The sequence below is a fragment of the Peromyscus californicus genome, unplaced genomic scaffold (genome assembly GCF_007827085.1).
Source record: "Peromyscus californicus insignis strain IS unplaced genomic scaffold, ASM782708v3 Scaffold_12__1_contigs__length_115047231, whole genome shotgun sequence".
Classification (NCBI taxonomy): Eukaryota; Metazoa; Chordata; class Mammalia; order Rodentia; family Cricetidae; genus Peromyscus; species Peromyscus californicus.
Genome location: NW_026294413.1, coordinates 94,677,333 through 94,701,681, shown reverse-complemented (window position 1 = coordinate 94,701,681; position 24,349 = coordinate 94,677,333). Strand labels below are relative to the sequence as shown.

At 39.6% G+C, this 24,349-nt stretch overlaps 1 protein-coding gene across 9 annotated transcripts in view; it reads left to right on the top strand.

Annotated features, from left to right (window-relative positions):
- Shld2 (shieldin complex subunit 2) overlaps positions 1-24,349 on the top strand; it is an 89,078-nt gene that overhangs the window by 35,392 nt on the left and 29,337 nt on the right. For 5 of the 9 annotated variants that reach the window (XR_008217190.1, XM_052733958.1, XM_052733955.1 and 2 more), the window contains 3 exons: positions 9,169-9,307; positions 11,305-12,759; positions 16,757-16,864. Coding sequence is in view for 8 of the 9 variants with exons in the window: in XM_052733958.1 (XP_052589918.1) it covers positions 11,310-12,759; positions 16,757-16,864 (1,558 nt within the window). In the remaining variant the exon portion in view is untranslated. The remainder of the gene's footprint in view (positions 1-9,168; positions 9,308-11,304; positions 12,760-16,756; positions 16,865-24,349) is intronic. The other 4 variants (XM_052733957.1, XM_052733954.1, XM_052733956.1 and 1 more) reach the window with 2 other exon arrangements.

Here is a 24,349-nt window from a genome sequence, read left to right as displayed (position 1 = left end):
TTAAGTGCTTGTGCCACATCCCAGCTTTGTTTTTATTCTAAATAAGCCCACAAACCCAAGTCAATTTTAGGGTTAGGGTTAACAGTGAAGTAAGTCCATGGTTTAAGTTGCATCTTTCCTATTAGTTGAATCATATTTTTTGACTGTGATTGTTAACTGTTTTAATAGATATTACAGAACCTGAAGTCTACTTTCTAAGCATAGAATTCTTCTATCTAGGAATTTTTCTTTTTTGTATTATTTTCCTTTCTTAAAAACAATTGAGCTTGAATGTCAAGAAGTCTTTGGTCTTCTGTCTTCCAAAGCCCTGACGTAAATACCTGCAGAAATAATATTTGTTTGAGTTTACCCAAGGTAAAGTAACAAAGAACTATGAACTAGGGTGACTTCGACAGGAGATGTAATATCTTACAGTTCTGGGGACCAGAAGTCTGAAATAGGTGTTGGCTGGGCGATGAGACAAGATTTGTTCCAATCTTGGGTGGTTTATTATTTTATTTATTTATATATGAGCTCAGAGAACAGCTTTCAGATGTCACTTCTCCCCTTTCGCCATGTGTCACGTGCCTGGGGATTGAACTTAGGTCACTAAACTTGGTGACTAATGCCTTTGCTTGTTGAGCCATCTTACTGGCCCTAGTTTTTATTGATAGTGAAACAGGGTCTCATACTGTATTCTAGGCTGGCATCAAACTTATTGTGGAGCACGGACTGCTTTTGAACTTGTGGAAGTCCTCCCCCCTCAGCCTTTTAAGTACTGAGATTATAGATGTGAGCCATCATATCTGCATTTTAAACATATTTTTGACTTACTATGGGCGGGCGCCCCCACCTTTTACAGGGTTCCTATGAAGAAGAGAGAGGCATAAGGAATTAGTAGATAGAAAGATAGCAGAGATGAGACAAACAGAAACACAGGATAGCTTCCGGAGGACCTGGATCAAAATCCACCGGCCTCTTCTGTCTGTCTCTTCAGAAAGACTTTTTACAGGAATGCCAAGGGGCGGGGCAAAAGCCCTCCCCTTGCTTGATAAAAGCATACTGCACATCCAAGTGCAGACCCTTCCAAACACCTGGTAACCAGGCACGTGGTCAGTCCATCCCCTTATGCAGCCCTGCTGGGTAAAGCAAGCTCAGATCTCACTAGGAAACCTCTATGGGCTCCCACAACTATGTCTTTAATTTAGACAGTTCATCAAGATACAGCCCTATTGTAAATCAAGAAGCATCTCCACATCCTAGACAGTATAAGAGGTCAAGAGAATCCAGGTGCAGTGGTACATGCCTATAATCTCAGCACTTGGGAGGCAAATGCATGCAAATCTCTGTGAGTTTAAGGACAGCCTGATCTACATGTCAAGTTGTAGACCAGCCAGGACTACATTTAAAAAACACAGATAGCCGGGCGGTGGTAGCGCACGCTTTTAATCCCAGCACTCGGGAGGCAGAGCCAGGTGGATCTCTGTGAGTTCGAGGCCAGCCTGGGCTACCAAGTGAGTTCCAGGAAAGGTGCAAAAACTACACAGAGACACTCTGTCTTGAAAAACGAAACAAAACAAAACAAAACAAAACAAAACAAAACACCACAGACAAACAAACAAAACAAATAGAGAGTTCAACATTAAAAACTACTGTAATTCTTCAATTTGTAATTTGTAAATGGCATGATTATACACATTAAAAATCTCATAGGACCTATAAAAGTCAATTTTGTAAGTGAATTTAGCAATCTATATAAAAACATATATATATAGTTCTCTATAGTAGCAGTCGACAATTTGTAAATTAATTCAATTTATAGTGTAATTGAAATACCAAATGCCTATAAGTAACTAAAAATATGCATTCAACACTGGAAAATATAAACATTTGCAAGTAAAAATTTTAAATGACCTATAAAAGGTAGCCTAGTGATGGATTAGAAAAGTCATTGTTAAAATGGAGTCCTTTTTTGTATTCTGTAGAAGCTGTGAGATTTTCATTAACATTTCAGTAGACTTTGTTTGAAGAAATAGACAAACTAATTCTGTAAATTCTTTGAAATGCAAATGACTAGCAAGAACTAAAATCACCTAAAAGGACAGCATTTGGAGAACCTTTCTTTCCTGAAACCAGTATTTTCTTTATGCCATAGTAAATAGGACTGTGTGGTCTCAGCCAAAGAATAGATATAGATCACAACATTGTCTAGTCCAATGGGAGAAGTAAAATGTCATGTGGATATGGGTATGTTGAGCTGTGAGCTTGCACGTCTACCTACTCCACGTACAGAAACTACTGCAATAAAATGTAAACACAAAAGCTGTAAAATCTCTAATTTTATCTTGCTACATATAACAAGTTCCCCAAGACTTACTTGTTTATGACTTGGTAGTTATTATGTGAAGAACTCAGGAGGCACTTTGCTAGCTAAGGTTACTGTCAAGGTTACTGTCAAGAGTCCTCTGAAGGCTGGACTGGTGTTGGAGAGTTTCTCTAGAGGGCCCCATGTCCCATAACTGTTGGCCAGCAGCTGTGGCACATGCAAGCTGTTAGCAGAACTCAGTTCTTTACCACTTAAATCTGTTGGTAGGCCTGCCTGAAAGACAGCTTTGGCTTCCCTCAGGTGAGTGACCCAAGAATGAGAACTAGGAAGAAGATAGAATGCTCTTTAAAAATTTTGTTGCCTAGGCTAGGCTTAAACTCCAAGGGATAGTGGACCCCTGGAGCATTAGGATACCAGGCAGGCTAGCTATCGTACTTGTCCAGCATTTATGTGGGTGCCAAGGACCCAAACTTCAGTTCTCCTGCTTTCATAGTAAGCACTTCACCTACGGAGAGTCTCTCACCTCCTCTCTGATTTTTTAAAGGTGATTACTTTTCTTTTTCACACCCAAGGTTCAGATACCCTTACCCCACTTCTGTTCTAATCTCTGCCTCTTGGGGTCTGCTTCTCCAGTTTGGATGCTGCACCTTATTCTACCTTATGTCACTTTCTTTCCAGCATTTGGCTGGATCATTTGCTCCACAGGGCAAAAGAATGGTTGGGGAGATGATGAGCAGTGCAGGTTTCCCAACTGTAGGGCCCGTTACCCTTTCTTTCTGTCCCTGGGTTGGTGAGCTGGTCCTGTGCTGGTGAATTTGAGCAGGCCGACTGCAGCCATCTTTGGTATTCAAGTGAGATCATTGTAATCACAGTCTTGACCCCGCTCCCTGCCCCAAGGTTGGTGTAGTGCAGGTGAGCTTCTTGTCTTGTTTGTGGTACATTGGGATTTCTCCCTCTCCTCTGCAGAGCGTTTGCTTTTTCTCAATAGTCGGAGCATTCAGATAGGAAGTGAACCTTCACCTAGCTCATTCCACCTTGCTCTGCCCTACTGAGGAAAGTCATAAAATTGGATTTGCCCACAGCGATCCTTGTAAGCATGCTGTGCCAGTGTCCTTATTCTCTTTTCTCTTTCAAGATGTTTGAGGATAAGTTACACAGTCATGTTAGTGAAGAACTATATGCGTACATGAACATATATTCTGTTTTTTAAGAATGTGTATATTGATACACACATTTTGTGAATTTTTCTTAGAAACATGACAAATAGGAATAATTTAAGCAATAAAGGGTTTTTCCTTTTAATTTTGTTCATTTTTCCTGTTAAGATATTTAAATAATAATGAAATACTAATTGAACTAATGTAGCCTTATGCCTAAAAATTAGAAAATCTTAAGATATAGATAAGAATTAATAAAGTAGGAAAGAGAATTTGACTGTTTGGCAATTAAAATTGAAAAAGGCCAAGCTGATGAGTCTGCAAAGAACCAGTGTATGATGGAGTAAACTTACTTGGATTTTGCATAGCTGGGAGCTGGCCTTCCACACTAACAGAAAGAACGTAGCTGGAAATATTACATTACTGATCTGATGTGACCTGACCTATACCACAGAGCCCCAATGACGAAGACAGCATGGCCTAGGCACAAACATAGACATGTAGACTAGTGGAACATAATGGAGGGTCCAGAAAAAACCCACCTAGCTGTGGGCACCTAATTTCTGATAAAGGTGTCAAAAAGAAAACACTGGAAAAAAAAGACAGCATATTCACTAAATGGTGCTGGAAAAAACTAAATATCCACCCACTGAAGAGTGAAATTAGATACACAACCTAGTGAGATGTCTTAGTGGGTAACACACTTTTTGCCAAGCTTTAAGCCCTAAGTTTGATCCCTGGAGCTCACATGGTGGAAGGAGAGAATCAACTCTCAAAAGTTGTCCTCTGACCTCCACACATGTGCCATGTCATGTGTACAACTCAACACATGTGATAAATAAATAAATATATGTTTAAAAAAGATCCGTATCTCTTCACCCCACTCAAGCATCAATTCAGACTTGAAACCTGAAATGCTGAAACTGTTGAAACATTGGGAAAACACTTCCAGACACAGGTACAGGCGGGAATACTGACTGGAACTCCAGCAACAGCATGGGGGGCGGGTAGCTTTAAGAATTAATGAATGAGCCAGGTGGTGGTGGTGCACGCCTTTAATCCCAGCACTAGGGAGGCAGAGGCAGGCGGATTGAACAGACAGTTCTCAAAAGAATAAATACAAATGGCCACTGATACTTGAGGAAGTGTTCAACGTCTTTAGCCATTATGGAAATAGAAAACTATTTTGGGACTCCATTTCACTCCAGTCAGTGGCTATCATCAAGAAAACAAATGCTGGTGAGGATATGCTAAAGAAGAACTCTTATACATTGTCAGTGGGAGTGTAAATCCATGTAGACACCATAGAAACAAGTGTCAAGGTGTCTCAGCAAGCTAAAATTAGAACTTCCATATGACCCAGATACATGTACCACTCCTGGACATATGCCGCTAAGACTCTATGTCCTGGGGCTGGCGATGTAGCTCAGCTAATAGAGTAGTTGCCTAGTGTGCATAAAGCCCTGGACTCAATGTCTAGTACTACATAAACTAGGCATGGCATTTGCCTGTAATCCTAGCACTCTGTAGGTGGAGGAGTAAGGGCCAGAAGCTCAGTCATCCTTGGCTACATAGCCAAGTTTGGGGCCAGCCTGGGATACATGAGTTACAGTTTTAGCAACAAACTCTCATATCCCACAGGAGATTGTAAATTGGCATAAGAGGTTGCCATATATGTATCAAAGCATTAAAAATAAATTTCAATTTTATCATTGCCACTGCGTAAAAATATGTGTAAGAACAAAAAACTTGAAGGAAATACAACTTGTTGGTATGTTACCAAGTAAGTATGAATGTAGTTTCCTAGATTTAAGACCATGAAGGCTAATATTAATTATTGTGTGCCATCTCACAATGCCGTGAAGTGGGTATGATGTTATTCTCAATTAACAAAGAAACAATTCTCACCTGACAGATAAAGAAGCTTAACGTTATTATGAATGACAAGACTATGCAGAAATAGGACAGTAGAATGACCCTGTGTGGCTGTCACCTGCTTTAGCACTTGCTAGTTTCAGAGTAGGAGGGGTTTGAAGTCATACCTGCCTTATTCCAAAACTGGTGTTTCTTCAGTTATGACCCCTCTCTACTTTGTTGTCCAGTGATATTATTGTGTAATCTTAAAATTGCTTAGTATTTGGGGGAGTAGACATGAAAAGCCTTCATAATGGCTATGACACATTGTAATTGTGAGATTTTCTGGTTATTTATGTGGGAGAGAAAGTAGTTTCTTTTAATCACATGGAGTTTGTAAGAAGCCTTTTTTTTAGTTGTGGTATTGACAAAGACAGAATCTGCTGATACAGTTCATCCTGTTTTATAAATCTTGGACACATTCACCAGACTGACCACGCTAAAGATAAAGACTGTGGTGTATTAGTCTTTCTGACTGGTGGCCTTTTGCAGATTGAGAAACTGTGTAATTATTAACTGTGGTAATGGATATGTACTTGCTGGTTTCACCTGGTAACTTAATGAGCTTTAACCCTCTGAGTACGAAATGTAGCCTAGAATCACTGAAACTCATCATTTACCCATGACTATTTGTGTGTAAACTTGCTATGATAAATACCAGTCCTCACCACTGTCCACCCCTACTCACATACTCATCATTTCTATACCTTACATTATTTAGTAGCATCATCCTTGGTATAATTTAGAAAATTGTATTATTTGGGGTGTGTGTGTGTGTGTGTGTGTGTGTGTGTGTGTGTGTGTGTGTGTGTGTACGCATGCAGACACATGCATGCCATGGCATGTGGAGTTCAAAGGACAGTTTTTGGAAGTTGGTTCTTTCTTTCCATTGTGAGGTCCAGAGGTTGAATTCAGGCCTTCATCAGGCTTGCTCAGTAAGTACTTTTTATCTCCGGAGCCATCTCACTGGCTGTGTTATAGTTACTCAGTTTTAAATAATCAAGTCCATTTTCTAGCTAATTCTTAAAAGAGTGAAAGTCCCACACTTAGGGTATTTGTTGAGACAAATAAATGAAGGCATAGTGAAATAACTATCATATATGAATAGCCATGTGTTTTACATCATTTTGATTCATTCCAGACGTTTCTGGATCTGGAAGGTTTTTCTGAAGTATCAAAATTGTTTGTGTTACCCCTGTGTGCACCACCGCCTTTTCTGCACTGAAGGGAAGAAGGCGGGCTTTGGATTTTGAGTCTTCTGTGATCCTGTCAAATGTAGTAATGCTACAAATATGAGTAGTTCTGAAGCTGAGGAAGGCTTAGCTCAGTACAGACTCCTAAAGCATACTTGGATGTGTAGCAATGGAATGAACAGGCTTGGATGCAGTTCTGTACAGTCCTGTGAAATAACAAGACAGCCCAGGAAAGAACAGAAAGGGAAAGAATGATCAGATGAGTGGAAGAACTGGTTGGGAAAGAGCCGTGTTCTGAAACTAAGGAACAGAGTGTCTCACAGATCAGTACTGTGAGTTCTCATTTGGCAATTCGGACTTTGTTATTGTCTTAACAGAGATAGGAAGTGAGAGTCAGATTTCAAGATACTGAGAAAATGCTAAGTGAGGACACAGAACATGGGAAGGTTTTACAATCTTTCTGTACATCTTGGAGACAGCCTACAGCCAGCCTGGCCCTTGGGTAAGCCAACTAGCACAACTTTCTGGGCCCTGTGTTGGTTTGGGGAGTGGAGATGAGTCCAGGCTGTACTTCACTTTGTTTTTGAACATTATTAAACTTGTAATTAATCATATTCCTAAGAGCCTATGAAAAATGCAGTTAACAGGCAGCTCCATACTCATTGGGCTTTTTCTGTTGACATCCTGCTTTTAATTCTGTATGATTTATTATCTTTCTTTGATGATCATCACTCTATCTTTCCCATTATAATAACCCCCCTTAAACTCCCTTATTGTTGGTTTTCCAGTGCTTAGCATAATGCCTGGCAAGTAATTTTGATTATTAAATAAATTAATACATATCTGTGTTTAAAAACTCCAAGCAGTTCTAATTTGGTGGCCTCACAGAATTAAGAAAGTAGAATGTTTGAGGAAAGGATTGGTAAAGAATGTTTGAGGAAAGGATTGGTAAGCAGTTTCAAATTTCAATAAGGTGAAGATTGAAAACTGACCTTTCATCTGTCTGTTGGAGGGTTCTCCACATTGAGAGTAGTGTAGCAAAATTGTAATAGGAGACAGATTTAAGTGTGCTGAAGGAAAAATTTGGACAAAGATGCAACATAGGACTTCTTTGCTTGAAAAGACTCAAGGCTAAAGGGAAGAAACAATGGAGAAGAATGCCCGAAGGTTCATGAGAGGAGAGTTTATAATCAATGGTTACTTTTATGTCTTGATTTGCTGTGTGAGTATTCCCTCTTCCTCTTGATAGCATTTTGAAGGTTTTTGAAATGCTATTTGGGGCCTCCTTGTGGTGAATCTAATTGATGGCATATAAATTAGAAAACTCTCATACACCAGTTACTGCATATGTAGGTTATTTTTATGAAGGTTAAATGAAGGTGGGCTATGTGTTCAATACAGGAATGCTTAGTTCATTGATTTCCAAGGAGTATAATGTGACACCTAAAACTGCTATCACTTTGTCTCCCCAGTACTTCACTATTATAAGCTATAAGGTATTTGAAAATTATATATATAATATATATATATATATTATATATGATTCATTTTGTGTGTGTGTGTGTGTGTGTGTGTGTGTGTGTGTGTGTGTGTGTGTGTGTATGCATGTACCAGAAGGCCTGGGATGCCCAGGAGGATCCCGTGGAAGTAGAGTTAGTCTGTGGTGAGCCACCTGATGTGGGTACTGGGACCCAAACTTGGGTCCCCTGAAAGAGCAATATGCACTCTTAACCACTGAGCCATCTCTCCAGGCCCTTAGCTGATAAACTTCAACAGCGGCTGTCATTGTTCTCAACTTTCATATTAAATATTAGCAATATTGTTCTATATTCTTAGAACATTATATTCTCTCTGAAGACTGTGAAAGAAATGCCTGAATGGCCAAATGAAAAAGAGCTGGCATTATGAAAGTAATACATATTAGTCATATATCATAAAAATTAAACATGGAAGTATTTAAAACAGTCATTTGTAGCCTTGGTCCCTCATGGTCTTTCTGAGAGAGTCCAGCTCTGTAGCCCCAGGCTGGCCTCGAACAGATGAGGCCCTGCTGCTTTTGTCTCCAGAGTACTAGGATTACAGATGTGTACTACTGTAGTGTACTCTACTATGCTGTACTATACACTAGTCCGTTTGCAGTCTGTTTTAAAAAGTTTTTTTGAGACAGGATTTCCTCTGTATAACAGTCCTGGCTGTCATGGAGCTTGCTTTGTAGACCAGGTTGACTTTGAACTCGTAGAGATGCACCTGGCTCTGCCTCCCTGGTGCTGGGATTAAAGGTTTGGTTTGTGCTACCATGCCTGGCTACGTTATATATAGAACTCACTCTGTAGACTAGGCTGACCTCAAACTCTGCCTGTCTCTGCCTTCTAAGTGCTGGTATTAAAGGCATGCACCACCATTGCCTGGCTTGTATGTTTAGAAGATGCATTTATATTAACATGGATCTCTTGTTTATATATTTTTGTTGCAATACAGCAGTAGCTCTCTAGGTATTCCATATTTCCATTCTATTGTTTTCTTTATGGCTGTTTATTTTTAGTATATGCTTAGAAAGTCTCCCATCATCACTCTTGTATATCCTCTGCTGTTTTTCCAGTTATTCCTCAAAGTGGAGGATTTACGTGAGTGCTGGGATTACAGGCACGAGCCAGACATGGTGGAGGCTGAAGTGGGAGGATCGCCATGGGCCTGCAACCAGCCTAGACAGTGAGTGACAAGACAACTTGGGCTACAGGGTAAGACCCTGTCTAAAGATCAGTCAGTCCATAGTTAGTCAGACTCAAGATTTTCCTATTCCTTCCTGCTCCAGTCCACCCCCTCCCCGGCACTGGAGACAAAAGAGTTGTTCGTGCTAGGCCAGTGTTCTCCACTAATTTGTATCCTGAGTTCTTTGATATTCTGAACATGCACAAAGTAGGTTAATACAATTAATTGTCATGTGTCTCACCATGTTGCTCAACACTTCTTAGCATACAGCCACTCATGTAAAAGCTGTGCATGGCCTGCCCGTAACCCTAGTGTTGGTGGAGCAGACAGGTGGATCCTGGGAGCTTACTGGCTAGCGAGTTTAGCCTAAACAGTGAACTTCAGATTCAGTGAGAAACTCTATCTCAAAAAAATAAGAGGGGGGACAGTAGAGTATACTCTGTGTCTTTTTCTGGCCTCTTCATGTGCTTCTGTAGACAACACACACACACACACACACACACACACACACACACACACACACACATTGTAAGAGCTCAGCCATAGTAACAGGAACCTAGGAAAGAATGTAGATCCCATGGAGTTATATTGGTAAATGTGAAAGAAATCAGTAATATGGTTACCTGCTGTACGTAAGGGCAGGGGAAGAGATGGTGGAGATTTAGAGTGAAGAGATATAAGAGTTATTTTAAATGGGATTGTGTAGGCAAGAACAGGATTGCTAGAACCCACTTTGGGATTAATGGTAATGAATTTAAAACAAGACCACTGTTCAAATAATCACCCCTACCCCCCAGTTTGTAGTCAGAGTAAGTGATGATTCTGGCCCAAAATGCCTCAGGCCCAAAACCTTATCTGCCTTTTGCCTCCAAACTATTATACTAATCAATGCTTTTTAGTGGATTCTAGAATAGATCTGTTTAATTAAAGTCAGTTTTGAACAGGTGATCAGTTGATATGATTCTTTACCAACCAATAGGATGTTTACCCAGATTTGCTTACACCAGGTGCCATAGTTTATGGAAAAAAAAGGTTAAATGATGAGTTTCTTTTTATGTATTACATAGTTATTACCATCAATTTGAATTAGTTTGTATTACAGAAAAGATGAAGCTCGGCAGGTGATGAACACTTATAAACCCAGCATTTGGTAGGTAGAAGGGAAGGTTAGGAATTCAAGGACATTGTTGGATATGTAACAAGTTCAGGACCAGCCTGGACTACATAAGACCCTGCCCAGCATGGTGGCACATGCCTTTGATTCTAGCACTCAGGAGCCAGAAGCAGGTTGATCTCTGTAAGTCAAGGCCTGCCTGGTCTATAGATTGAGTTCCAGGACAGCCAAGGCTACACAGAGAAACCCTATCTCGTAAAACAAACAAAAAACCAAAAACATCCCAACTTGTTCTTTGCCTTTCAGTTTGAGCCTTCTATTTTGATTTTAAGATTGAGTTTAGAGGAAGTTCAGAACCTACTGAGAGAGTCTATGGAGTGAAGAAGACAGATATTTAAGGGTAATAGTTAAGGCAATTAAATAAATGTCTACCCTTTAAAACTGAATTGTTATTTAAATGGGGCAGGATTTTATAGCACAAGAAATGAACATTCTAAAAATGTACTTATTTGATGTTACCTTTGTTTCTCTGAGTATTTTAAAATTAAATTTTAATTTTATTGTTATTATTATTATGTGTGTGTGTGTGTGTGTGTGTGTGTGTGTGTGTGTGTGTGTGTGTGTGGTATGTAGGTCTCGGTGTGCCATGGTGTGTGTGTAGAGGTCAGAGGACAACTTTGTAGACCAGGCTGGCCTTGAACTCACAGAGATCTGCCTGCCTCTGCTTCCCAAGTGCTGGAATGAAGGGCATGCACTACCACCAAATGGCTGATTTTCTTATAATTTATTATTTATTAATTTTATAATTAAGTAGCATATCAAACTGAACTGCATGTTTTTGATTAATAGTTTCTTTTCATCAGATAAGAGAGTATACTAATAAATTAATTTTGAAATTTTTATCTTTATCAGAAATTATGAGCCGAGGATCTCAAGTTCACATGTTTTGGGGAGCTCCAGTTGCTCCACTGAAAATGACGATATCACAGGGAACAGCTTCCTTAATGTCCACTGCCAACGCCTGGGAACAAATCCACCTTTTGTACAAACAACATTCTTTATATCTGAAGGCTGAAAACCAGGAGCTTAAAAATCTGAAAGACTACCAAATCCCAGAAACTGCTGGCCCTCCAGATGTTCTTAGTGGTCACCTTTCAACAACTTATGTGACTAGGTCTGCGCAGGTGGAAAATGGTTTCATCTATTCTGCTTCTGAAACACAGAGTATAAAGTCCCAGAAGATTAATCCCGCAGGCCAGAATGATATGACTAATGTGCAAATATGTGAATTTAAGGACAGAGTTCAGCATTTACCTGAAGAAGAAAAATATCAGAGGTTTCAGTGTGAAAATATGAAACTTAGAGATGATCAGTCTAAAAACCAGTCAAATCCCTGTGTTCAGAACTTTCAAGCAGATCTGCTTCCGTTAGATCATAAATGTACAGCTGAATTGGATTTGGACTGTTGTACTGAACAGATTACTATAGGGCCAGAGGCTGTGAGAACAAAGCCTGAGCCAGAGTCTGAGGGAGCGGTCGGGAAGGCCTCAGACCAGAAAGTGTCTACTGACACTGAGTTTCTCAGTATAATGACCTCCAGCCAGTGTGCTTTTCTAGCTCAAGGGAACAATAAAGGGCAAGACTGTACAAATAAAGGGACTATAAACATGGGGATGGAACCCACAGGAAGTCCAGAAGGAAGACTAGCTGAAGATAATCTTGCTAAACCCATGGACAATTCTGAAAGCGAATCTGAGAGTGAGCAGAGCCAGGCGTATTCCCTGGAACTTTTTAGTCCTGAATCAGAAAGCAGTCACGTTAACAGAAACCCTGGAAAAAGTCTTGAAAATAATATAAGTTCACAAGATCTTTTCAGTAGTGAAGAAAACCCGCCATCAAATGAGGTATGCATTGAGTTGTGTGGCTCAGGAATCCTGTGTTCCCAACTAAGTACCTTCCACCAAAGTGCTGCTAAAAGAAGCCGGTCCTCTAAAGATTTCCATCATTCTAAAGCTCTTTCGGAAGTCCATCAAGTATCCAAGAAGCCAAGGATGGACTCTACTACAAGAGAGTCAGCGAAAACAGTGCCCCAGAGGATCATGTCCGAATTTAAGGCCATTAAAAAAATATCATTAATAAAAAACTGTGACTCTAAAAGTCGGAAGTATAACTGCTTAGTCATGGTGCTAACCCCGTGTCATGTGAAGGAAATAAACGTAAAATCTGGACCAAATTCTGGTTCTAAAGTGCCCTTAGCAACAGTTGTAGTAATTGATCAATCAGAAGTGAGGAAGAGAGTTGTTCTGTGGAGGACTGCAGCATTTTGGGCACTTACAGTGTTTCTTGGGGATATAATTTTACTTACAGGTAAGGTCATCAAGTATAGTGGTAGCTCGCCCTGTAAAGCTGTGTCCTCTGGGTCTTGTCTCCCAGGGCTCTCTCTCTCTGCCCTTTGCCTTCCCTGGGTGTGACTGGCCCTCTGAGGCGTGTATGACCTCCTTACGGCTTCCCTGGGCTTTAGTTCTCTGTTCTCGGCTGCCTCCCCATTCATTTTCTCCTCAAGGAAGCCTCCGCTGGTTGTTTCTCATAATCATCCATCACGTGACAGTTGAAGTCCTATCATGGGGCCCCTTTTGCTGTCTCGTTTGTTTGTCTCTTGACAGGGTTTCTCTGTGTAGTACTGGCTGTCCCGCCCCGTCTGTCTCTGCCTCCAGAGTGCTGGGCTTAAAGGCATGCACCACCACCGCCAGGCTTCTCTTTGCTGTTTAATGGCTGTATTTATATATGTCTCATTAACACCTTTACTTTATTAGCGATATTATTATGAAAGGACAATGTTTCTGCCACTTCACTTCAGTAGTGGTGTGTACATTAAACTCTTACTGAAGGAAGAGACACAGATGTTGATAGCTGTCTCATGTAGCCCAGGCTGGCTTTGAATTTGCTATTATACTCAGCTGAGGATACCTTTGTGTTCTTGCTCTTCCTGACTACTTGCCCAATGGAATTTTTGGAGTATTGAAGAAGTTAGGTTTCCCCAACAGTAAAGAGGTGACTGACTGGACCTGTGCTGTGGTCACTTTTAATCAAGGCCATCTTATGTCAAGGTCATTCACTGTGTGATCTTCTCATAGACCTTTTCTAGGTAAGTAGAGACGGCCCTGCTACCTGGTTTTTTCCTAACAGCCATACAGTTGTTTACAAATAGGTAACATCAAGTGTGTGCTGGAATTGAACAGTTTTTCTATTAAAGGACAGTTAAGGAATATTATTTTTATGAATGCCTTTTAAAATGTATCTTTTTGTTTGTTTGTTTTTTGTTTTTGTTTTTTTCCAAGCAGAGTTTCACTGTGTAGCCCTGGCTGTCCCAGAACTCGCTCTGTAGACTAGACTGGCCTGGAACTCAGAGATCCACCTACCTCTGCTTCCCGAGTGCTGGGATTAAAGGCATGCGCCACAGTGCCCAGCTCCCCTTTTTGTTTTTTCAGACAGATCTTAACTCTGTTGCCCAGACAGTTGTCCTGCTTCTGCTTCCTGAGTGCTGGATTACAGGCATGCTACCATGCCTGGTGAAACCATTTTGTTTCATTTTTGCCCTAAGAACTTAGGGCCACACCATGCTAGGTAAACACTCTTCCGTTAACTGACATCCCTAGCCCATCATTTTTTTATTTGTAGTAATACCTGAACATGATATTTGGTGTATCTGACATATGAGTAATGCAGCCACCAACGTGAAATGAAAAGCTGTTTGGAAATATCTAAAACAGCTGGTCATAGTAGTGAATGCCTTTGATCCCAGCACTCAGGAGGTAAAGTCAGGCAGATCTCTGAGACAATGCCAGCCTGGTCTACATTGTGAATTCCAGGACAGCCAGAGCTACATAGTGAGACCCTGTCTCAAATATATATGTATGTATGTATGTATGTGTGTATATTCCAAGGTGAACATGTGGTAGTTTGAATAGTTTGAATATTATATGTCTAAAATTCATCTGTGATGTAACTGGTTTCACAGTGAAGTCATGTGTTAGTTAGTATTTTTATCAACTTAATACAAACTAGAGGCATCAGAGAATAGTAAACTTCTGTTTAGGAAATGCCCCCATCTGATTGGACTGTAGGTAAGCCTGTGGGGCATTTTCTTGATTAAGAATTGGTGTGGAAGGGCCCAGCCCATTGTGGGTAGTGGCATTCCTGAGCAGGTGGTACTGGATTGTATAAGAAAGCAGGCTGAACAAGCTGTGGAGAGCAAGCCAGTAAGCAGTATTCCTCCTGGTCTTTGCTCCAGTTCCTGCCCCCAGGTTTCCTCACCAAGTTTCTGCTCTGGCTTCCCTCAATGAAAAACTGTAAGCTGAAAGATTAAATAAACTCTTTCTTCCATAGCTTGCTTTTGGCCATTGTCTTCATCACAGCAATAGGAAGCAAATGTAAGACAAATCCTCAGTGAGAAATACAACTCTAAGTCATCTAGCAGATCATTCCAAGCAGGAATAAAGTATCTGTGGCTGCCTATACCTACACAGTTACTTACCACTCACAAGCAGTGATGAATACATTTCACTTTCAGCAGTTGGATGCACCACAGTGTTTATAATTCATTGGTTTCTGAATCAGACAGGTACTGCAGAATATGCTGGAATTCAGACGTTTTGTCTCTGTAATTCAGCTATTGTCTTTTTCTTTTTTTCTTCTTTAGCTTTAAAAATCCCTGGATCTATGCTGGGCGGCAGTGGTGCACGCCTTTAATCCCAGCACTTGGGAGGCAGAGCCAAGTGGATCTCTGTGAGTTCGAGGCCAGCCTGGTCTACAGAGCGAGATTCAGGACAGGCACCAAAACTACACAGAGAAACCCTGTCTCAAAAAACAAAACAAAACAAAACAAAAAAATCCCTGGATCTGATTTTCAAAATTTTCCAGAATTGTAGAATAGTATACCACTATTGGCAAGGAATAGAAGATGAATAAAAGTTAGTATCATTTCCTAAACAGAACAACGTTACATTTAGAAATTGGGTGCCAAATATATTCCAAGAGACAATGCACTGAAAGATAAAAAAAGGACTGAAAAAAGTTGTAACCCAAACCCACCATACAATAGCTCTTTAATGAGACAGGAATCAATATTTAGGCCTGCTGTAAGCCCAACCAGCCAAATAACTAGGAAAGGAATTTCTAGCATTATTTTCTGACAAAATTCCTTAGTAACTTTGAGCTTTCTAAGGAAAGATAGTTTATTCTTTTACTTGCCTTGCCTTTTGTGAATGATCAATCACCCATGTGCTTTTCCTTCTTTGCCAAATCAAATGCTGATCCACTCTTGATATTCTGAGCATTGTTATTAGCTCTAGCTTCCAGGAGACTCCTGACTGTGATGTTTGGTCGTACTACTCAGTGCAGTTCAGTGTCTCTGTAGTACTTGTCACCAATGACTAAAACATTAAAAACAGTCTAGTTGAATGTGTAATGTATATTCCGTAAGCTCCCTATGTCAAGGGGGCTACTTCAGTCTGACCCATCATATTTATATTTGGTATTTTTGCTGAGATAGGCCACAGTGACATATGCCCAAACTGAGCAGCCCAATGAACACATCTACTGTAGATTCTCAATCTGTCAGTGGAGAATCTATACTGTATTTCATTTTGGTACAGCCATAGATAAATGGCCTTGTCTTGTGGTCCAGTGCACTAGTATTGAATTCAGGTCTCCTCCAAGTTCACCCTCCAGTGGCACTTTTGAAACAGAATAAACCAATTCTGTTACTGATGGCAGCCCATTGGAAGCGTGTAGTATTTTCTTTGGTTGCCATGTGTATAACTTTTGCTGGCACAAATTCTCAGTAGTGTTCATATATTCCATATTATCTAGGCTTGACTATGTTCATGTGTTGTAGTTCCGCCCAAGAAGTTCTTCATATCCATGGTTTTAATGGTGTTGGGACTTGGTTTCCTCTGGGTAGAAGAGGGAATGTTTCAGTATTTCACTAATGCTGGTGATCTGCCATTTTGGTATGAAATCATTCCTACTGCTCCATCCTGGGAGAAAGTAGTGGGGATTGGGAAGGGAAAGGTGAGCTCAGCTGAAGGCAATGTGAATGCCTCTTCCTCCTCTCCCTTAGACTGGGTGACTCCCAGCTTGCTCAGGCCTCATAGGCAAGGGTGTAGGTTCAGAGTTTAAATGAGCTGTTCTATCATTTTTGTGCGTTTGGGTAGGTTTCAATCTATCAGAACTCTAGTTGCCTGGTGTGTGAGATGTATGCATAATGTTTTGCTATGATTAGTTACTACTGTATGTTTAATAAGTTAACCACAGTCTAAAGGAGTTCATGACATGACCAGATTTTGTTTTGTTCTGTTTTTAGATGTTACTGTTTATGAGGACCAATGGGTTGGTGAGACAGTACTCCAATCAACATTTACCAGTCAGTTATTAAATCTTGGAAGTTATTCACATGTCCAGCCTGAAGAATGTAAGACATACTTTGAATGTCCTGAATTTAGGATGTTTCAATTCATGACCTTTTAGCTTTAGGATGGTGCAAACCCAGTATGAACATACTCTGGATTTTGATCTTTTCTGGACTAGTGATGCTGCCAGTGGCGGAGCCTTGGCTCACAGTCAGCCATCTGATTATAAGGTGAACTGCCGAGACTTCATATTGGGCTATGTTTGGTGATTTCTTATAAAACTATGTGTGCACTTGGAATACAACCCAGAAACTGCACCCTAGAAATCTGAGTCACAGAAATAACATTTATGTTCACACAAAATTCTGTACTCTTAAAAACCTCAATTGGGAAATAACTCAAATACTCTTCAACAAGTGAATAATAAAGCAAACAACAGTAGATCCATATAACGGAATACTATTCAATACTAAGAATAGTAGGTAGATGGTAGGTTAGGTATATCTAATATATTTTTTGATATATCTTTGATATATGTTGGGGTGTGGAGGCCCAAATTACTCAGGGTCCAAGAATCTGAGCTTCCTTTACCCAGCAGGGCTGCATAAGGGGATGATCTGAACATGGGCATGGTTACCAGGTGTTTGGAAGGGTCTACACACTTGGCTATGTGGTGTGCTTTGATCTAGCAAGGGGGAGGTCTTTTGCCCTTCCCCTTGACATTGTTATAAAAAGTCCTTTTGAATAAACGGAAAAGGCTGGTGGGTATTGACCCAGACCCTCCCGAAGCTATCCTGTGTTTCTGTCTTTCTTCTTGTCAGCTAGGTCTCTCTTTCTACCTAATATTTCTTATCACTCTCTCCTCCTCATAGGAACCTTTTAAAAGGTGGGAGCTGGCCTCCCACAGATGGCACCCTGAATGTGGGACTTAGGTACAGGGGTCCTCCCACAGTGGGTTTATTGGAGTGCTACCTTATAATCTACTATAAGTCTGCAAACAGATATATTAGGGAAGATGTGCGTAAAAATTGTTTTTAGTTTTCTTTTTTTTTTTGGTTTTTCGAGACAGGGTTTCTCTGTGTAGCTTTGCGCCTTTCCTGGGACTCACTTGGTAGCCCAGGCTGGCCTCGAACTCACAGAGATCCGCCTGCCTCTGCCTCCCGAGTGCTGGGATTAAAGGTGTGCGCCACCACCGCCCGGCTCTGTTTTTAGTTTTCTAAACATTTTCATTTGTAAGATGAAATTGGACCTCATTTATTTTTATTTTTTATTTTTTGCATTACTAGGATTGAGCGTAGGGCCCCAGCCGATGCTAAGCCTGTGCTCTACCCCCAGCCTTGAAAAAGGAATTGAAACTAGAACTTTAAAAGATGATTATGGTAGGAGTAAGCAGGGGGCTCTAGCCTCAGATGACAGCTGTGTGCCTAGAAGAGAGAGAGAAAAAAAAAAGATGAGGATGAACTTGTATGTTGTTAGCCGCATAAAGTATTGTGGTTTGTGTTTCATTTCTTCTTAGGGAGTCTACAAAGTGGTGGTTCTTAGCATTTAATGAGTTATCTCTGAGATGCTATGGTCCATGTCTACAGAAAAATGTAGATAGACAAAAGAAAAAAAGAAAACATTGTTCTCAGTCATTCTACGAACTTCTGAAGCTTACCTGTGTAATTTCTGAGCCTCTGAGCCTTTGAGATAATTAAAATCCTGTTGGACTCATAGTCAGACAAATATAGTTTGAAACCTTTTCTATCATTGCTGAGAAAAACTAGCTTCCTTTTTTTGTGACCATTGCATACATCAATAGTTACTTCTCTTAGTATCAAATAGTGTTCCATTATATGGATCTACTGTTGTTTGCTTAATTATTCACTTATTGAAGAACATTTTGAGTTATTTCCCAGTTGAGGTTTTTAAGAGTATAGACTTTTGTGTGGACATAAATGTTCATTTCTGTGACTCACATTTCTAGGGTGCAGTTTCTGGGTTGTATTCCAAGTACACACATAGTTTTATAAGAAATCACCAAACTCTTGTCCATTGTGGCTATACTACTTTGAAGTCCTTCCATGGGCTGGGGTATGGCACACTGGTAAAGGGCTTGCCTACTCTATGCAAGGCTTTGTGTTTGATCTCTAGCACCTCAAAATACATACATCAATAAATAAGCCAGGTGGAGTATCAAATACTTGAAATCATAGCTTGAAACCATATTTGGGAAGCTGATGTAGAATATTATAAAGTTGAGGCCAGCCTAGACAATGATACTGATCAAAAAAGTAGATAAAATCAGAGACTCTGGGTTGATCCCCAACACTGCAAAATAAATAAAATAAATACAACAATTTATTTGGAATATTACAACTTTATCGGTGTATTTTAGATTATCTGTAAGAACAGTTATTATATGTGCTGTTCTCTTGCACAGGAGGATGACTACAGATCCTTATAGGTCCATACTGTAACAAAGCTAGAATTAAGTACTTGAAATATTTTCACCCATAAAGAAACAAGAAATGTGTGTGGAGATAGGTTTCTTTAATTTGATTTGAACATTTAATGATGTGTGCATGCATTAAAGCATTACATGGCATCTCATTAATATGTATAATTTTACATGTCAATCAAAAAGAAACAAATTTTAGTAAATAAAGAAAATCAAGCTGGGGTTGCAGCACTGTGGTAGAGCACTGACCTAGCATGTACATCATCCTGGATTTGATCCCTAGCACCACAGAAATTAATATATAGGATTCATAACAACAATACCTTTTACAGTTTTTCTCTCTCCTTGTCAACTTTTACTGTCATTGTATTTTTTTAAAAAATTTAATCTATTCTAAGAGATGTGTTCTGCAACTCATTGAGGAGTCATTTCCTAATGGTGCAAAACATAATAAAAGAGATAGAAGATCTAATTAATGTACTTCATAGATAGGTATGCATATAAGTAAGGTCATATAGAACATGCTGCATCAGAAACATTAATCAGAAACAATATAATCTAGATTATATTGTCAAAACTCAGTGACTTCCATCAAGTAGAATAACATCCACACTTACCAAAGTGTTATAGAACTGTAATTCATTAGTTAACAACAACAAAAATCAGGTTCTTTTTTTTTTTTTTAAGTTTTGAAACTTTTAAAACAAATTTTGAATTTTAAGGATTGATACAAAATTTTACAGAAATAATATGTATTGGAACACAGAAGGTATATTTAAAGCAGCTAACAGACAAATTTCCTAGTCAAACACTTCTACCAATAAGAGTGAAAGAATAGAAATATAATTCTAAGCTCAGAAAATTTACAAAACAACTAAGAAAGCCATAAAAACCCCAAAGTAGCTGGGCAGTGGTGGTGCACACCTTTAGTCCCAGCACTTGGGAGGCAGAACCAGGCAGATCTCTGTGAGTTCAAAGCCAGCCTGGTCTACAGAGCAAGCTCCAGGACAGGCACCAAAATTACACAGAGAAACCCTGTCTCAAACAACAACAACAAGAAAGAAAGAAAGAAAGAAAGAAAGAAAGAAAGAAAGAAAGAAAGAAAGAACCCCAAAGTATAAAATCTTAATGTAAATCAGAAATTAATGAGAATGAGAATTGTAAAACAATATAATAAACTATAGTCTGCTTTTTTAAAGTAGATAAGTCAGTTGGCAAATTTGATCAAGAAAAAATAAAGTATAAATCTACAAAATAAGTGTTAAGGCAGAAATTATCATTGAAACAAATCAAAACAAAAGGCTTTTTAGAATTCTAGCTACCTAAAGTTTTAGGAAAGACAGTAGTTAAAGTTGACTTCATTAGCGATATAAAATGTAAATGCACCAGCTATTAGATAAGAAATACTGAACCTCTGGTCCTGTTGCCTGCATCTTCTGCCTGCGTCACAGGTGCCAGACCAGGTTTTATATGGTACTGGGAAGTTGTCCAGGGGCCTGGGAATTCTGGAGAAGCATTCTATCAGCATAACTGTATCCCCAGCCTGCCAATATTTAATTTGAAGAAAAAAAAAACCTACTTTTAGCACTTTTAAAGTATGAGGAAGGAGATAAAGATGTCCATATTTGAAACTATTCATCTTATGCTAGAGATTCTGTCCAGTGCAATTAAGTCTCTTTATACATGCTCTCATGTAACATGCCTGGAAATCTCCCAGGGAATAAAAGATAAGACTAATTCAGATAATAAAAGAATTCCATATGTTAGCAAAATATAAAATTAATGTAAAAAACCACTTTATTCACACGTGGATAGAGACAGAAGAATCACTGGGGCTTTTTGGCCAGGCAGTCTTGCCTGGTCGGTGAGCTCCAGGTTCAGTGAGAGATCTTGTCTCAAAAAGTACTGTGGAAGCCGGACTGTGGTGGTGGTACACATCTTTAATCCCAGTACTCAGGAGGCAGAGGCAGGTGGATCTTTGTGAGTTTGAGGCCAGCCTGGTCTACAGAGTGAGTTCAAGGACAGCCAGGACAACACAGAGAAACTCTGTCGCAAAACACAACAAAACAAAAACAGCAATAACAACAACAAAAAGCTCAATGTGGAGAGCAATAGAAGACTGGTGTTGACCCCTGGCCTCTAAATTCACCTACATACATGTTTATATACCGCACACATACCAACACGCATAGGCACATTCTCTCAAAAGCTGTGTGAAATATTAAAAAAATGTAAATATTCCAGAAAGAAATAAAGACATGAGTAAATGGAAAGATGACCCTGTTTTTGGATGTGACTCAACATTATAGTGTCAATCTCCTTAAGTTAATATATAAATTCAACCCAATTCAAGAAAGTAAAAAAACAACAAGCTATGTATGGTACATGAAATTTGATACAAACATACAATTCGATAATGAAGTTTATGTGGAAAAACAAAGATGCAAAATATGCAGGAAAGCACTACAAAAGGCAACTGTTTTAGGGGAGCCAGAATTACCAGACAACTTAACCTGCTAGAAAGCCTCTGTGATTTAGACAATGGTGTGTGATACACAAATAGATAAGTAGACCAGTGGAACAGAGCAGGAGGTCTAAGTTAGAATGTATACATACAGCAGTTTAGTACAGAGCGGAAGTCTGAATGCATTTCTTTGTGATGCGGGGCATTAGACCCAGGGCCCTGGACGTGTGAGGCAAGTGCTTTACCATCAAGCCGCATCCCCAACTCTAAGAATAACGTTTTAGCAAATGGTGCGGAGACAACCGGTAGCACATCATACAACAAACAGAAAGATAAATGCCTAACAATTAGTAATCCCTGTGTAAAAATAAAACTATATATTTGCCAAAGGAATCATGTCTGAATTCTTTAATATTGATATAGGAAAAGGTTTTATTAGAATTGCTCAAAATCTAGATGTGGCAAAAGACAAAATTGATAAATTTGAAATAAAGCTTGACCCCAAATGCTACAAAGTCAAAAGACAAATGATAAACTTGAAGAAAATATTTGTATCCTCTACTTTAGAGAAAAGGCTAATATATTTCTTTTTTTAACTTTTGGTTTTTTCATGACAGGGTTTCTTTGTGTAGCCCTGGCTGTCCTGGAACTCACTCTGTAGACCTGCCTGGCCTCGAACTCAGAGATCTGCCTGCCTCTGCTTCCCGAGTGCTGGGATTATACCCCAGTCCAAGCCTAAGATTAATATTTCTAATACAAATAACTTCTAAAAGATGAATGATAAAGGTCCCAAGAGGAAATGATAAAATGGAGGAAAGAATGAACAGCTCTCAAAAAAGTAATGTAAAAATGAGCCTTGGACAAATCATAACTTACTTACAATTAGAGAAATTCAGATTAAAGTGGCATAAAGATACTCCTCTCCAGGAACTGGGGTGAGGGCTCAGCAATTAAGAGCACCTGCTGCTGTTCCCAAGGACCTAGGTTCAGTTACCAGCACCCACATTGGTGGCTCACAATCATCTGTAACTCTAGTTCCAGGGGACTGACACCCTCTTCTGGCCTCACTGGACACCAGACACTCATGTGGTGCACAGACATACATGCAGGCATAACATCCATACACATATAATTTTAAAAATAACTAGATGAATAAATATAAATGTGTTTAAAATGATAACTTCTTTTCTGCTAGACTGACAGGATTAAATATACGACAGTACATTCTATTGATGAGGCTGTGGAGAGACAGGGGATCTTCCAAGTAGTCCTGGGAATGTGAACTCCACAACCCTTCTGGAAGGATTTGGCAATAGCTACAAAGTTATATATACAAATGTATGTATGTATTGGAAACTCTTAAGTGCTTATAACGTAAGAATGACCAAATTATGGTACATTCACATAATGGAAAATGCAGGTTGAAAAAGAATGACAGATAAGAGTTACATAAAAACACAAAGCTCCCAGAAGTGTATGTAGTCTTCTCTGACAAGGTAAGGAAGAAGAGTCAGATACAGGTGGCTTTGTTTACTTGTCGAATGAAAATGAGAACATATGTAGGAGAATTCAGAACCTTAAGAGATTGATGCCAATGAGAAGGGAGGAGAAGAGGGAAGGGAGTGAGGACCCGGCCGAGGCAAGTGGCATGTCTGTCTTGTGTGGCTCTGACTAGTAGGACCTTGTAATGTGTCATCCACCCCTGTGGTGAATAAGTGTAACCTCGGGGTGCAGGGGAGGGAGAACCCTAGTGGCATGCAGGTACTGAGGGACCTAGCAGTGCTGATAACTCCAGCATAGAGAAGGGTGGGGAGGAAAAGAACCAGCCCAGGTAAGTGCGAAAACAGCACATTGGCTGGGGTTGACATGGTGAAGACAGAGAGGGCTGTACAGCAATGCAGATCTATCAGCAAGCGTTTCTCAAGGCAGAAGACTTGGTGACAGCTTTGTGTATGGGCTAGAATTGAACAGACAACCAAATGAATGACTGTCATCTGAGATGTGTGTCCATTGCTTTGTTTAGAAAATGCTTCATTCTCGAGAAATCATAAAACAGTGGTTGCAAGAGAGTGTGACCTGGCTTTAAGATCCTATCTAGGCTGTGAGACATGAAAAGATCATCTCAGGAAACTTCAGCAATTCAAGAAATATATCTAAGACCAATTGAATTATTTAAACATTTTTAAAAAGGTGTATGTGCAGTGAAGAATCTTTTATACTGTTTGCTTTTATGGGTTCTGAATGTGCTTTTGGAGAACTTAGAACTTAGGCATGCCTATCTGACCGTTAATTGTGTGAAAACTAAATCTTCCCTCAGAAGAGCTCTCTAGAGTTACCAGTTTCTTGTAAAGGTGTATACTTTGTTATAAGTAGAATGTACAAATGCCATACAATTTTCCATCATGATTCATGATATCTTTAATGTTTTTATTAGCCCATATTCCTTATAGTTGGTGAGGATATTTGATATGGATGGTTTTTAAATTTAATGTATTTTTATTTTTAATTATCATTAACTTTTTTTTTTTTTTGGTTTTTCGAGACAGGGTTTCTCTGTGTAGCTTTGCACCTTTTCCTGGAACTCACTTGGTAGCCCAGGCTGGCCTCGAACTCACAGAGATCCGCCTGCCTCTGCCTCCCGAG